The sequence below is a fragment of the Strigops habroptila genome, chromosome 4, assembly GCF_004027225.2.
Source record: "Strigops habroptila isolate Jane chromosome 4, bStrHab1.2.pri, whole genome shotgun sequence".
NCBI classification, from domain to species: Eukaryota; Metazoa; Chordata; class Aves; order Psittaciformes; family Psittacidae; genus Strigops; species Strigops habroptila.
This window is the reverse complement of record NC_046358.1, coordinates 503,237-518,424: the sequence shown is the minus strand read 5'-3', so window position 1 is coordinate 518,424 and position 15,188 is coordinate 503,237. Positions and strand designations below refer to the sequence as shown.

General features: G+C 57.3%; 1 protein-coding gene across 1 annotated transcript; it reads right to left on the bottom strand.

The window, feature by feature from the left end:
• Positions 1-3,570: 3,570 nt before the first annotated feature.
• LOC115606637 (ras-related and estrogen-regulated growth inhibitor-like) lies at positions 3,571-14,777 on the bottom strand. The gene is made up of 4 exons (XM_030482930.1): positions 14,654-14,777; positions 8,002-8,058; positions 6,243-6,316; positions 3,571-5,595 (listed from the first exon to the last, which is right to left on the bottom strand). Exons 1-4 carry the CDS (start codon positions 14,748-14,750, stop codon positions 5,110-5,112), a joined length of 714 nt encoding a protein of 237 aa, XP_030338790.1. The 5' UTR covers positions 14,751-14,777; the 3' UTR covers positions 3,571-5,109.
• Positions 14,778-15,188: the final 411 nt, after the last annotated feature.

Sequence of the window (15,188 nt, the reverse complement as noted above, 5' to 3'; positions counted from 1 at the left end):
AACCCTGACATTTAGGGGACACCAGAGGGGCGAGAAGGTGGCAGAGATTGAGCCCATGAGCCCACCACACTCAGAGCACAAGACCCACCTAAAACTGCTGATTTGAGATTGAGGAGCTCCTGTGCCAAGGAAAATCACCCAGATCAGGCTCTTGCCCTCCGGCACCCTCAGACCCAGCAGCACGCAGGCACCCAACAGGGGTACCTTAACACCAGGAAGCATTGCAACACCCAAACAAGCTCCATTTCTCTGCTCTGAGCTTAGTGAATGGCTTTGGTTTAGGGGAGAGGTTGTACTTGGTTTGAGTGTCTAAAAGCAGGACCTGCCTGGAAGATGCTGCCAGCAGCTCCACTCTCCTCTTCACCCCAGGAAATGGCCTGGGGCTGCAGCAAAGCCAGATCCACACACTGCTCCTCCCGGAAAAGGCTTCAAAAAGCAAAACCCTCTATGTTGCACACATACATACACAAATAAAGGCACCAGATTGATGATATAGGCTGCAGCTGCAAAGAGGAAGCAGCTCCGCCTCACCTCTTAGGCTGCCCCTTGCTAAGAGGTGATCCCAGCTCCTGCTGAATCCAGCCTTACCATTCCTGCCTGAGCAAGGCTTTGCTGCTGGAGTTGAGTCCCAGCCTCAAGAGGGCTTAATTTGTGAGGAAGCTCCCCAAAACCATATGGGATGTGTAAGCAGAACAGCAGGCACCAAGAGGACTTGAGCATTAGTGCAAAGAGCTCCTGCCCTGTCCCGCTCAGGAGGGCTCAACCCAAGTGCAACATAGGGGGAAACTAAAGCCATATGTACCAATTTCAGCCCACACATCACCCCCTCCTGTGGCTTTTCCAGCACAGGCCTGTGCAGAGAGGGTTAAGGGGGATAACAAGGAGGCTTGGCATGCCAGGGAGCTGCTGGTGGCGAGCAGCAGGCCAGGGAGCTGTGGGGAGAGGATGTTACTGGCTCATTTGCCTCCTCCAAGCTTCCCAGCAGTCTGGTAAGCACATTTGCAGCCTGCACCCTTGCCAAATTAAATCACTGCCCTGGAGATGCCTTTGGGATGAGGAGACCAAAACTCTTCAGCTTCTCCCCATGGGCCTGAGCCATCACAGCCCAGACATCGAAAGTCCCCAGGTTCAGGACAACCTCCTGGACAGCCACATGTCCCCAGAGGGGTGGCATTTCCATCCACACACAGGAACATTGGCCTAGAGGATCAGCACAGGATACCCAGCTCCATCAATCTCTCCCTCCTGCATGGGTCATTAAACAGCCCTGAAGCCTAGTCCCCCATAAGGGTGGGGGTTTTATTAGAGGTCCCCAAACCACACACTCCTGGGTTCCACCCCAAAAATACCCTTAAATGTTATTTTAGTGACGTTGTCCTCAGCAGGAAGGAGGCTGCAGCTCCCCAGAACCAAACACCTCCAAGGGGCTACAAGACATCCAAGGACAGAAGTCTGAGCACCTTCTCTCCAGGGACCTGGCTTTAACCCACCTCCCTGAGCCTCTAAAGCTGCAGAGAAGGCAGAGACCTTCCTCCTCATCCTTCCTCTTCTTTTTCTTCTTATTCCTCCTCTTTTTCTTTCTCCTCCTCTCTGCCTGCATGAGCCCTGCAGAGCTCCCACTACAAGCATTTAGGATTCATGGGGTTGTCCCTATTCATCACCCCCAAGGGCACCTACAGAGGAACCCTCCCAATGGTGACCCTCCCCACCAAAACCTTGCCCACCCCTGAGGGCCAAGATTTATACCTGAGTGAGGAATCTCTCCCGGGAGAGCCATCGCAGGCTCTCAGCAATCAGCAGTTAACACTGAGCAGCCTGAGCCCCCCATCAGCCTCTCTGGATGCAGCTGAGCCTGATCCCAATGAGATTCCTGGCTAATTCCAGCAGCGAGCAGGGCCAAGCTGCCTCCCGGCCCCCATGAGGGGCTGCGCCTGGAAGCAGCAGGGGCCACACGGAGCTTCTGGCAGGGAAACCTTCCTGCATTCCTTGTGGGACAAAACCAGCGCCGGAGTGAGCTCGGGACAGGGATCACTGCGCTGCTCCCAAGGACCCGGGGCGGGGAGGATGCTGCTCCCGGCGGCTGGTCCTGCGCACAGGCTGCTCCGCTCCCATCCATCGCGTTCCAGGACAGGTTGGACACAGGGGCTTGGAGCAACCTGCGCTAGTGGAAGATGTCCCTGCCCGTGGCAGGGGCTTGGAACTGGATGAGCTTTAAGGTCGCTTCAACACAAATCATTCTATCATCTCCCCCACTGCCTGCCCGAGCCCCAGCACCAGGAGCCTCCCTCCACCTCTCAGCAGCGGGTGAAGCTGAGGTGTGTGCCTCGGGCTTCCTCCAGAGCATCCCAGCCCGGGGAACTGCGTATCTCACCCCCCTTCCCCTCTCACAGCTCCCGAAGGTGTTTCCTGGGGCTGAGTCCAGACAAAGGCTTTCTTTCCAAGGGTTCCATTAAATCCCACTTCCATTCACATACCCACATCCCTCCCATGGGGTGAAATGAACCCTGTCGAGGGGTCAGGCCAAAGGACCAATTTAGAACTGCTCTTTTCCAGCATCCTCATTAAAACCCTGAGTGTCAGCAGCGGGAAGTGCTGCTGTGGCTGCTGGTTTGCTCGCCACAGGAGCACAATGGGGGGTTTGAATCCTCAGGGATCTGCCCAGGGGAAGCCAGGGCTGGCTGGGCTCTTGTCTGGGTTCATTTCAGGGGTTTATGGCATTTCCAAGCGAGCTGAACGCTGCTGCAGGGCTCAGGTTGTGCTTTGGCAGCTGCGCGGCTGAGCCCAAACCCAGCGTCACAGGGCTGTGTTAACAGCCTGGCTCAAGAGGATTAAACCCCCATTGGGATGATGAATGTCTGCTCGAGCCTTTTGCTAGGCCACAGAGGTTTTGGGTGTCTTAAAGGATAGTGCTTAAATCCCTGATGTCCCCAGGGCTTGTCCAAGGGGATGGATTTCCTTGATGGTTGGAGCTCCAGGTCAGTGCAGTGCTGGGCATGGCAGAAACCTGTGCTATTTGGTATGAATTACTCAAAACAGAATCACAACATGGTTTGGGCTGGAAGGGACCTTAAAATTCATTCAGTTCCAACCCCCTGCCACGGGCAGGGACACCTTCCACTGGAGCAGGTTGCTCCAAGCCCCTGTGTCCAACCTGGCCTTGAACACTGCCAGGGATGGGGCAGCCACAGCTTCTCTGGGCACCCTGTGCCAGCGCCTCAGCACCCTCACAGGGAAGAGCTTCTGCCTCAGAGCTCATCTCAATCTCCCCTCTGGCAGCTTAAAGCCATTCCCCTTGGCCTGTCCCTACAGGCCCTTGTCCAAAGCCCCTCTCCAGGTTTCCTGGAGCCCCTTTAGGCACTGGAGCTGCTCTAAGGTCACCCCTTCAGGAGCCTTCTCTTCTCCAGGCTGCCCCAGCCCAGCTCTCTCAGCCTGGCTCCATAGGAGACAGAGAGATGACAACAGAAGGATACCCGGCCCTAACGTGAAGAGTACATTCCCCACCCTGCACCCTTTACAGTCACCCCTAAAGGGACAGAGCACAATAAAACACCCCACCCCGCACTGGCAGACTCGAGGCATTGCTGGCAGTTGCCAACATGGCTTTTATTGTCAGAGGAGCAGCAGCAGAGGGTGTGACAGGTCACTATGGGGGGACACGGTGTTACCCCACAGGTCATCCAGCACATGCGCCCCGCATGGCAGTGCTCAGCATTGGGCGGGATGGAGGGAAAGAAACGATGCTGCAGGGAGATGCTGCTGTCTGCAAGTCTGCTCCCTTCCACCTTTACTGCCTCAGCTCTGGGCAGAGACAAATTCCCAGCCCATGGTGGTTTTCCATGTGGGAATAGGGCAATCAAGCAGACAATGGGGTCCCTGCAAGGAGCATCATTTTCAGCTCCATTCATGGTTCAAACTGCTGCCCAGTGGGTTTGCTCACACCACAGAGAGGCGAAGGGCAAAGGCAGGAATGGGAGAAGCTGCCCTGGGAATACTGTTCCTTTTGGATGCAGAAGCGTGATCCCAGCCAAAGGTTCCAGCGTGTGTCAGAAATCCAGTGTGTTCCATGTGCTTCCCCTCGCAGACAGGCTGCCCGGGAGAGGTGGAGATGGAGATGTAGAACAAGGGGCAGGCCCAAAGGCAGCACCCAGGAAAGCACCGAAGACGTGATGCCTCCAGCTGGAGATGGAGCAGCAGCATCTGCCCTTTGCTGGGACTGTATTTACAGGGTCAGTGAAGGAGCCTCAAATGTTGATAACTGGTTTTCCAGAGCAGCCGGGGATGAAGAGGCTTTTCCCCCCCCAAATCCCTGTTTGCTTTTAAACATGCCCTTGATGCCAGCCCATAGGCAGCGGGGATGGAGAAGCTTCTCCATAGGCAGGAGAATGGGGGTTCTGCCCCTCTGCAGTGGCTTCAGGTCACAAACCCAAGGGAGAATAGGGATGGGAAAATAGTGCTGGGCTTGGAGAGATGGATGCTGGTGGATGCGGATGGTGAATGGGCTCCTTGGGGAGACCATGGGGACACAGCCCCCCACCACCCACTGACCTGTGCAGTGAGTCTGGGGTACAGAGAGTGGATGTGGGCAGTGACCCCCATGGCACTGGAAAGGTTTTGAGCATCCAGGGGATTTTTCCCACCACAACATCCATGTTCCCCAGGGCAGGGATGGCAGATGGCTGCCCTGGAGCTGGAGCCACCCTGGGGTCACCCCAGTGTTGTGGTGCACGTTCCGGGACACAAACAGAGCCAGCTTTGTCAGGGGAGAGGGAAAACCCACACAGATGTGTCTGTGCAGGGTCTGATCCCTGCTGAAACACTGCTGAGCCTCCAAGGGTTGAACCAACACCACTGAAGTCACCACGAACCACCTTCACTGCTGACTTCAGCCATGCAGGAGGAGGAAGAAGGACCAAAGATGGGTGAAGAACATCGACCCTGCTGGCATAAAGCTTGTCTGTGAAAACAGGCTTCCAAAGGCTGCTGAGCCCCAATCCCACCCTCCCCATCTCTAACCCTTCCCTCCAGGAGCCAGCACAGCCCCACGAGCTGCCCCTTGGCCCTGGGGCTGAAGCAGCAGGATAAAACCTGTCCCTCTGTCCTCGCCTCGGCTCACTCGGGGATGTAGTCCCTGAAGGAGTTAAAGCTGAGGCTCCGACCCGCTGAGTGCGAGGTGGAGCTGGCCTGCATCTTTGGGATCTTCTCCATCAGCTTCGACACTGTCCTCCTCTTGAAGGAGCCTGGGGAGAAATGCCCCTGCCTCATGAGCTCCTGGTAGAGGGCGTTGAACACGGCCACGGGCTCCTCGTAGCTGTCCCGGGTGGAGATCTCGTAGAAAGGCAGCTTCAAGGCTTTGGAGAGGTTCTCGCCATCCTCTGTGGACACCATCCTGTCGAACTGCAGGTCCTTCTTGTTGGCCACGATAACGACGGGCGGCTGGTCGCTTGTGCTGCTGCGTCGGGGGCTCGAGTGGATGTGATTGATGAGGAAGCAGAGCCGCATCACCTCGTCGAAGCTGCATCTGTCTGTCACTGAGTAGACCACGGCAAAGCCATCACCCCACTTGATCTTCTCCTCTATCTGTAGCGAGTCCTCCTCCTGCCGGGCAGAAAACCTCCTGTTAACACCAAACACCTCCCAGTACCAACACTGCTGGAACCTAGAAACCTCCCGTGAGGCCATCACCATCTCCCTGAAGGTTTCTGGCCACGGGCTTGCACACAGCAGCGATGTGCAGAGCCACACAGGTAACCCAGGGCAGGGATCTGCTGGGGGGGCAAAGTGACAGATGGGGACAGTGATCAGCCCCATCCTGGTGTGGATGAGGGGAGAGTTGGTGCTGCTAAAGTGGGTACCCAGAGGCAGGGATGCTGCTAGATGGGAAGCCAGCGCAGGGCTCTCTGCTGCTGCAATCCCAGTGCTTGGTGGCTCCTCCAACTGGTAATGGGAATAGGGAAGTATTCAGCTGAAGCCACACAGTGATTGGTGTTAGAGAGGCATAAATTCTTCAAAGCATCCTTTTTCCAAGATAAACACATAGAACTATAGAATCCCAGACTGGTTTGGGTTGGAAGGGACCTTAAAGCTCATTCAGCACCAACCACCTGCCACGGGCAGGGACACCTTCCACTAGAGCAGGTTGCTCCAAGCCCCTGTGTCCAACCTGGCCTTGAACACTGCCAGGGATGGGGCAGCCACACTCGGTTACAGCAGACTAAAGCTGTGGAAGAGCAGCAGGAGCTCACCTGTCCCGCGGTATCGAGGATCTCGAAGTGTACCATCTCCCCATCAATCACAGCCACGTGTCTGTAAATCATCTCTGCAGGAGGACAGACGGAGAGGCAGGTGTGAGAGGAGCCCCTGGGTAGGAAACAACAACTCGAGTGCCCTCAGTGCTGTGCTGGAGAAGTTGATTTTCACCTGCTGTAACCTACAGCCCATGCAGCCTCTATTTTAAGTCCATGTCTCAAGCCTGTCCTCAGCCTGTCCCCATGCCTGGGAAGGGCCACCCTGTGCCCATGGCATTGAGCCCAGCATCTCTGATGGGTACAGAGCCCTGCAGCAAGCACCCAGGCAGCCTTCACCTTGTTGGAAATAAAAGGGCAACAGTGACCCAAGTGTCGGAGCAAAGAGGGGTCGTGGCGTGATGCTTCTGCAAAGGAAGGGGGGATCAGCAGGAGGGGGTGAGAAGCTGGGTTTGTTTTCATAGAATCATGGAATGGTTTGTGTTGGAAGGCGCCTTAAAGCTCCTCCAGTTCCAACCCCTGCCACAGGCAGGGACACCTTCCACTGGAGCAGGTTGCTCCAAGCCCCTGTGTCCAACCTGGCCTTGAACACTGCCAGGGATGGGGCAGCCACAGCTTCTCTGGGCACCCTGTGCCAGCGCCTCAGCACCCTCACAGGGAAGAGCTTCTGCCTCAGAGCTCATCTCAGTCTCCCCTCTGGCAGGTTAAAGCCATTCCCCTTGTCCTGTCCCTACAGGCCCTTGTCCAAAGCCCTTTTCCATGGAGGACTCAAGCTCCTCACCAGCCCTTTGCCCTTCCAGCTCTGAGCTCCTGCTCTGAAGCAGTGGAGCAGCGGCTCCTTTCTAACCAAGCAACAAAAGTGACTGTTGGTGGCATCTGGTCAGCTCTTCCAGCACAAAACCCCTTCAAGCTTCACTAGCATCATCAGGCAATGAAAGCACCAACACTCTGCTTAGCAACCACGTGCTTGCAGGACGCTGTGCTCGGGTAGATGGAGCAGCCTGGTCACGCTGGGCTCGTGTGCCAGGCACGACAGGGCAAGAACCTGCCTGCCTATGGGATAAACAGGCCCCTTCCCACTCCTCCAACACAGGAAGCACCAGGAACATGCATATGTGGGCTCTGTGGTTTGTCACATCACATGGAGCGAGCACAACATGAGGCAGAGAGGAAAAACAAACTGTGCTCCAGGGAAAGGCATCACTCATGGTACCGAGTGAGGAGGGGATGGAACAGACAGACAGGGCAGTGGTGGGGTTGAGGGGGTGTGTTTCAAACCAGCCCCTTCCCTCAGGCCCCCTGGGAACCAGCGGGGTTAGAACAACACAGAGAACTCCCAAATTCCCATCCTGGTGGGTGGCAGTGGGATTCAGCAGGAGGAGGCACAGCCCCTGAGCGGGCACTTAGGGGACGTTCAGCAGGGATGTGGCTTCAGTGCCCAAAACCCTCAAACCCAAATGCAAACCTAGAGGACAGGCAGGCACTACCCACTGCTCCAGTGGCTCAGATACCTCCTTCGCCTTAAAGCCACCTCCCAGCAAACTGCTGAGGATGGCCCTTGTGCTTCCTTGTGTGATGCCAATGGCTCACCCCAACAGGTTTTTGCCTTAACAAAACCAACACAGAAGGAAAAAGGGATGCAAGAGCCAGTGAATACAGTGAGTTTGGGAGCAGGGTTGGCTCTGCCAGGAGCTGGGTGCACACCAGGGTCCCGGGCTGGGCCAGTGGCAGCAGAAAGAAGAGAAAGGACTTCACCTACCCAGGGTTGGGTCATAGTCTCCGATGAATCTCCTGGTGATGAATCTGACGGTCAGTGCTGCAAGAAACCACAACAAACCCAGTTATAGTCAAACTGCAGCGAAACAGCAGCTGATTGAGGTGAGGGATGGAGCAAGACCTACCCCCACCTCATGGAACGTGTCCATATGGGCACCAGGAGCAGACATCCCAGTGGGGATGCTGCAAGTGTTTGCATCGAGGACCAAAACCCAGCCCGTGATGGGATGCTCCAGGCAGAGGAAGAGGTCTCTGCCCAGCACCTCTGCCCGGAGCTGCCTGCCCACTGTCAGCAGCAAACACCTGCATGGTGGGGCTGATAAACTGCATCTCCTGGCTCGATCCTGCACTGATTTATGCACTTGCTGAAGCTTTATGCCGGGTGAGTGATCCCCTCCATGGCCTCCAGCGGTGAGCTTGGCACGGAGCACATCAGTGCTGGGTCAGGCTCTGCTGGTGCTGGTGCTGTAACTGCTGGATGGGTCCCATGAACTTCAGCACTGTTGGTTTAACCTGACCCAGGCACATGGCAAGGAGGAAGGGAGCTGCTGGCACCAGATCCCATGGGGTGCATCAGGCGGCCAAAGCTGGAGGAACACAGGGCACAGCAGAGCCGGAGGTGTCCCTCGCACCAGCCATGTGCTGCCAAAACCAACCCTGAGGTGGTGCTCGGCAGCAGGAGGAGATGAGCAAGGAGCAGCCCATCCCTGGGCGCACATCAGCTTCCTGCCATGCCTGAGCTCAGGAATTCGTGTTCCCAGCACATGGATGCTGAGCAGAAGCTGGGACCGTTGTTCCATCCTTGCAGCTCTCAGCATGCAGGGGATGAAACAACCCCCTGCTATGAAAACCAGAGAATCCCAGAGTGGTTTGTATTGGAAGGGACCTTAAAGCTCATCCAGCTCCAGCCGCCTGCCACGGGCAGGGACACCTTCCACTAGAGCAGGTTGCTCCAAGCCCCTGTGTCCAACCTGGCCTTGAACACTGCCAGGGATGGGAAGACACCATCTTCCATCTGCTGGCACAGCCCCAACATGGGGATTGAATCATTTGGCCCCATTTTTCCTCCTTGCAGGGGTGAGGGACGGCAGGAGCAGCCACAGCACGTCAGTGTGGGCAATTAAACCCCTTTATCTGATTATCACATCTCCCTGCACCAGAGGCTGGAGATGTGAAGCCCAAATTACACCCTAATGCCAGGCTGGTGGAGGTCTGCTGGGCTGGAGGCTTGCCCAACAGCTCCATCAAACTGGCAAGGGCTTCTCGTCACTGAGTACTGCAGCTCCTCATCTCGCTCCAGGCTGAAGGACACAGAGCTCAGCTCCAGAGCAAGGGCTCGTTGGAGGTGGGCAGGATCTCTGGGGCTACAAAACAAAGTCAGAGACTCCTTTGCCATGGTGCATGGTCTCTGTACGGATGCTTCCTGCAGTGGGGACAGGAGACAGGGCTTAGGCTCAGCTGGCTCAGGAATGGGAAAGAGGGGGAAAAGCAAAGGTTTTCTAAGCAATGAAGCAATCTGGAGGTGCTGGGAGTCCTGCTGGGCTGAGCGGGGCAGGGAGGCAGCTGGAGAGTTACCTGTCACTGCCGCTAACAGAGCACCAAGAGGTCCCCGATGTGGCCATAGGGACACAAACCCACGTCTGTCCCTGCCCTGATTCGTGCTGGGGTTTATCCCATCTCCTGCTCCAGAGCTGGCACGTGGGGAAGCCTCCCTGGCACTGCAGCAGGACCATCACTGTGCCCATGCTGGCACCCCTGGTGAGTGACAATGGGACACTGGTGCTTGTGAAAATGGGCAGAGCAGGTGAGATGCTACCAGGCTGTTCCCAGCTTCATTTCAGGAAGAGCACAGCAGCATCCCAAGGGAAAATGCAGGAAAAGAGCACAGTCAAAGCTGACATATTTTAACTTGACTTTTTACAAGCCTGGAGCATGCCATGAAACAGCCTTGGGAGAGCTGTGAGGAGGCCTTGATGGTGCTTGGGATGAAGAGAAGATCCTGGAGAGGCCAGGAGGAGCGGGTGGTGCTCGGCTGCATCAGTTCACCGACTGCAGAGAACTTGCCCCCAAGGCTACACCAAGGGCTTACGCTGAGACAACTCCTTTGCCTGGGAAAGGAAACCCACAGCCTGGAGCCGGGGGCTGCAGAGGGCGAGTGTCACTCCTGGGCTTTCCCAGGGAAGGAGGAACGACAGCAAAGCCAAGGAGCAACAACAGAGCGAGGGCACCATGTGCAGACCCTGAGCTGAAATGGGTCACCCCGACCAGGCTGGATAATGATGGTGGTGGTGAACTGGCAGAGACCGAGGGGGCGGGTGGGGATGTGGGTTCACAGCTTGGCCCGGACCAAAGGGAAGCTCCGGGTCGGATGCTTTGGAAGCATTGGCTGCCCGGGGATGATTCAGGAGCAGCTCGGTAACAGCAGCACTGTGGGAACCAGCTCTGGGCCATGGGGGAACAGAGCGAACACAGGGGGAGGTTCAAACCTTGCACACACCAGAAAACCTCAGAGGAGGTGGTGCAGGATCCAGTCCTGCCCCAGTAAAGCTCCCCAGCACTGAAGGAGCTTCTGCGCTGGAGGAGAAGTGACCGGTCTTGAGAAGAGACCAACTGCACCTCCCGAGAGCCCTTCTGCTGGGGAAGGACCCCCTGGCCAAGCCAAAGGCTTATTCATCTGCTCACCTTCACCATCCATGGTAGGGCTTGATGATCTCCAAGGTCTTTTCCAACCTGGTTGAGTCTATGATTCTATGATGCCCACCCTTTGGAATATCTTTCTGCAGGGAATTGCTTTTAGGATGCAACAGGGTGCAGGAAAGCATGAGCACCCCCAGAAGCAGCTCTCCACCCCTGCAGACCGAGCGAGCTTTCCTCTGGCTCTCAGGTCTTCCCTACACAGCAAGAAGGGGAGCTGCCTTGTGAGGAGAACAGTTGGCAGCACAAGCACCCTCTCAGAGGTTGTTTCAGGAACACCTCGCTCTGCCTTTGGAAAGGGGGAGGCCACAAAACTCGTCTTCACACTTGGATCTCCTGGTCTAAGCTGATTCAAATAGGTTCCCGGCTGCTCCTTGGTGCCTGGGAGCTGATGCTGCAAATGTTTTCAACACAAAACCCTCTTGTACATCACATCTGGTCAATGCAGCTGCTGGGAAAATGCATCCTGGTGCAGGCAGAGAACCCCATGGTGGGGAGGCTGGGGGAAGCACAGTTGATGGCAGCATGCTTAAGTTCTTCAAGGTATTAATGACGGTAATGGATCCTTAACGGGGTTATTGAGGGTAAAGGACAGGCTGTGCAGGACAGGAGTGAAAGGCAGTGGAGAAGCTGTGAGCGAGCTTGGAAAGACGATGGGAGCAGAGTGTGAAATTGGTGGAAAATGAGCGGAAACAGGGAAAAAACAACAGCAAGAGCAAGGCAGGAGTGAGGAGCCTGGGACAGAGCAGGTCACTGTAACCAGGGTATGGTATTAAACCCCCTCAAAGCACAAGGTGATGAGAAGCCAATACCAGCAGGACTGATGCACCCAGTTCGCTTTCCCCATACAGAGTCAAGGGTTGTTTGCCCCAGTTGGCCATCAGCAAATGCCACAGAATCACAGAACCCCAGCCTGGTTTGTGTTGGAAGGACCTTAAAGCTCCTCCAGCTCCAACCCCCTGCCACGGGCAGGGACACCTTCCACTAGAGCAGGTTGCTCCAAGCCCCTGTGTCCAACCTGGCCTTGAACACTGCCAGGGATGGGGCAGCCACAGCTTCTCTGGGCACCCTGTGCCAGCGCCTCAGCACCCTCACAGGGAAGAGCTTCTGCCTCAGAGCTCATCTCAATCTCCCCTCTGGCAGGTTAAAGCCATTCCTATGTCCCCCACATCTTACCCCCACACTGTGCCAGGCAGGATCTGTGCATTCATCCCACCCAAGCCAGGCTGTCTCCTCCTTCAGCCCCAGCATCTATCTCCTGCCCAGCTCCTGTTTGGAGGGATTCGCCATCCCTTCTCCTTCCAAGCTGCCTCTGGGTTCCAAGCCAGGGATTTGATGGAACAAGCATGTCATTTTGCAAAACTGCTCCATGGAGATAACCTAGGATCCCTCAGGAAACTCCTATCAGCAGCTTCAAGGAGGTGACCACATCACTAGGGGCAGTGCGATGGAAGCCAGGCTCGGTTTCTAGAAGGCACCTGACTGTGTGTCATGCATCAGGCAGGCACCAGGGCTGGAGCACATGGTGCTGTGCGAGAAGAGGAGCCAATTACATTGATTAAAAGTTGGCTGGAGCACAAGAACACGAGCGGAGCTGCCAGTTGGAGATGTGGATGCGGGCAGAGACATCGACACATCCATGAGCCTTATATGGGGTCTTTTTCCCTCCATATTGAACATAAGTAACCTCAGAAAGGGCTCTCCTTAGCCAGCCCCAAAGCTGGAAGGGTTAAGTTCATGTTCCATGTGGACCAGCATCATTTAGCTCCAGTTGGTGTTCCCTAAGCAGAGCTTTCCTTGGAAGCACAGCACAGTTCACATTAGCGGAGGTAACTGCAGCCTCTGCAGGTGATTTACACGCAGACCAAGTCTTTAAACTATTGATGGGATTCATCCATGGGTCTGCACCCAAATCCGCTTGGAGGATCCCAAGATTTGGATGCAAATATGAAGATTTCCAAACTGCTCCAAAAGTCCAAAGACTTTTGCTGGGATTTGAGGTTTTCGGTTTCCCCCCACACCCCCGCCTCTTGCAGCTCCCCAGATGTTAATTCCCCTTTTGATTCTCAGCCACCTCAGCCCCCTCAGCTCTCCCAACCTGGATTCTGCTTCCCAAGAGGTGGATGCCAACAGCTCGCCCAGGTGATGCTCTGGCGTTGGGTCCACTCCATCCTGCCAGGATGGGGAGCTTGGTGGGTCAGGGATGGGTTTGGATGGAAACCACCTTCACCCCCCTGCTCCCCTCCCCAGAACAGGGGATCTCCATGTGTCGCACCCCTTCCTCCCCCTGTCTCGGGGACCAGCCACCTCCTGCAGCCCATCCTCCCCACCCAGAGGTGTCCTGGTCCCCAGCTCCAGTGGGTGCAAGGGCTCAGAGACAGAAGGACCCAGCAATTCGGGGATGCCACAGTGTCCCTTTGCAGGAGAGGACGTGCAGGACGGCACCCAAGGGGACAGAGACCTGTGTCAGGCCTGCAGGGGATCATGTTCCCGCCATTCCAAGGGGCTGCTCCTGGTTCCTGGCACGCTCCAGGCTCTCTACCGCACGAGCCGGGTATCGATTCCCTCCCTCTGCCCCGATCTCATGGTCTGTGTCACCACCACAGCCCAAGAGGACAGCAAAACCCACACTGCTGAGGGCACGAAGAGCTGAGCCACTGCGGGGCAGAGCCACAGACACGCAACCACCAGGATCCATGGAAAACCCTCGGCATGATCCAACCCTATGGTGGAAGCACAGCAGCCTCTCATGTACTGCAGGAGGGACCCACAGCCCCCAGATGCTGGCTCCACACCGGTGGGATTCATGGATTCAGGCTGGTGGGGGTGAGCTGAAGCACTTTGCTCTGTACAACCATCACTCACAGCTCCCTCTGCTCGCAGGGACTTTGAGGCCAAACACGGCGCAGGGACCCCCCTGTGCTCTGGATACCCCCGGAGCTGGGTCCTGCTCCTGGCGCCGGGATCTCATCCAGACCTGGGAGTCTCCTTTGATTCAATCAGGGAATCCTGGTTTTCCAGTAGCTCCGGGCAGGAAGCTCGCCGGTTACTGTATATGGAAACACAACAGCACCAACAGCCAGAGCCGCTGGCCACGAGCCAGGCAGAGGTGCCACCGCTGCCGTGGTTATTCCTCTATGGAGCAGGAAGCCTGTCCAAGGACATGGCCGTGTCCCCCAGGCTCTGCGGGCATCCCTGCTCCCCTGCCCCACTGCAATGCAAACATCGTGGACCCACACGGACACGCACCTTTCCTTCCCAGTGACTGGCACCTCTCATCCCTGCTCCAGGCACGCTGGATGCTGCCCAGAACAGGAGCGGAGGATACTCTCACTCCATGAACGGAGGAGCTGGAAGGGCGGGAGAGTGATCCCGGGGCAGGAGGGGGATGAAGGAGGGAGCTCAGGTGCTCCCGGCTCAGCATCCCAATCCCCGCAGGTGGGAGCATTGGGCAAAGCGCGGGGAAAGGGAGTTTTCCTGAAGGAAAACTAAAGCCAGCGCTGCACCCGGAGGCTCCGCAAACCTCGCTTCGCTGGAAACAAGCACCGAACTCAAAGCACCGGCTCAAGCCCAAGCCTGAGCTCGGCTCCTGCGAGCTCCCTGGCTCCAGCGAGCCCGGGACGAGCCCCTGCTGCAGAGCCCGAGGAGCCCCTGGAAACCGGGTGACCTTAAACCGAACCGGGTCCACATGGATCATCCCTCCATCCCAATCCCGGCGCGACGGAACTGCTCCGGGGGAACCAACCCCGGGGGCTCGACGCGGGAGACCTAGGGCGGGAGGTTACCGGGGGGGATACCGGGTGATGCCGGGGGAGATACAAGAGGGATGGCCGGGGAGAGGCCGGAGCAACGTCGCGGGGGGATGCCGAGGGATGCGGGGAGATACCGGGGAGGTTACGGGGGTGATGCCGGGGGTGGGACGCCGGGTACCCCCGTCCTACCTGTCTTGCCCACGGCGCTCTGTCCCAGCACGACGAGGCGCAGGGTCCGGGCCGGGCTGAGGCTCACGGAGCGGCGGAGGGGCCGCGGGAAGCTCATCCCGGGGCCGGGGCCGGGGCTGGGGCTCCGGCACTCCCCGCTCCGGCGGGCGCTGCTCCGACGGCTCCGCCCCGAGGGCCGGGCTCAGCCCCGGGTCGGTGCGGGCGGTCCCCGGCTCATGCCCAACTCCTCCTCCTCCTCCCTCCCGCGATGGGCCGGGCGGGCGCCGTGCCTCAGTTTCCCCGCACGCGAACAGCTCCCGAGAGGGTCTCAGCGGCCCCTTCGCCAGCGGCAGCCCGAGGAGCTGCTGCCCTGCACGGGGCAAAGCGAGGAAAGAGTCGAGAAGCCCCAAACCAGCTCCCCAAGGGGGGAAACACGGCGCGGGCTGCCTCAAAGACAAATCACCGTTTGTCTTTGCTTCTGCGTGCAAGAGAAGTTAATAAAGACAAGACAGGAGCTGGCTCAGAGCCCCAGCCTTTCCCCTTGCTCCACGTTGCA

Coding starts and splice junctions, on each gene's coding strand:
- LOC115606637 (XM_030482930.1), bottom strand. CDS start 14,750: ATGAGCTTCCCGCGGCCCCTCCGCCGCTCCGTGAGCCTCAGCCCGGCC. Junction 8,059..14,653: donor GAGCGCCGTGGGCAAGACAG/GTAGGACGGGGG, acceptor GGTTTCTTGCAG/CACTGACCGTCAGATTCATC. Junction 6,317..8,001: donor AGACTATGACCCAACCCTGG/GTAGGTGAAGTC, acceptor GTCCTCCTGCAG/AGATGATTTACAGACACGTG.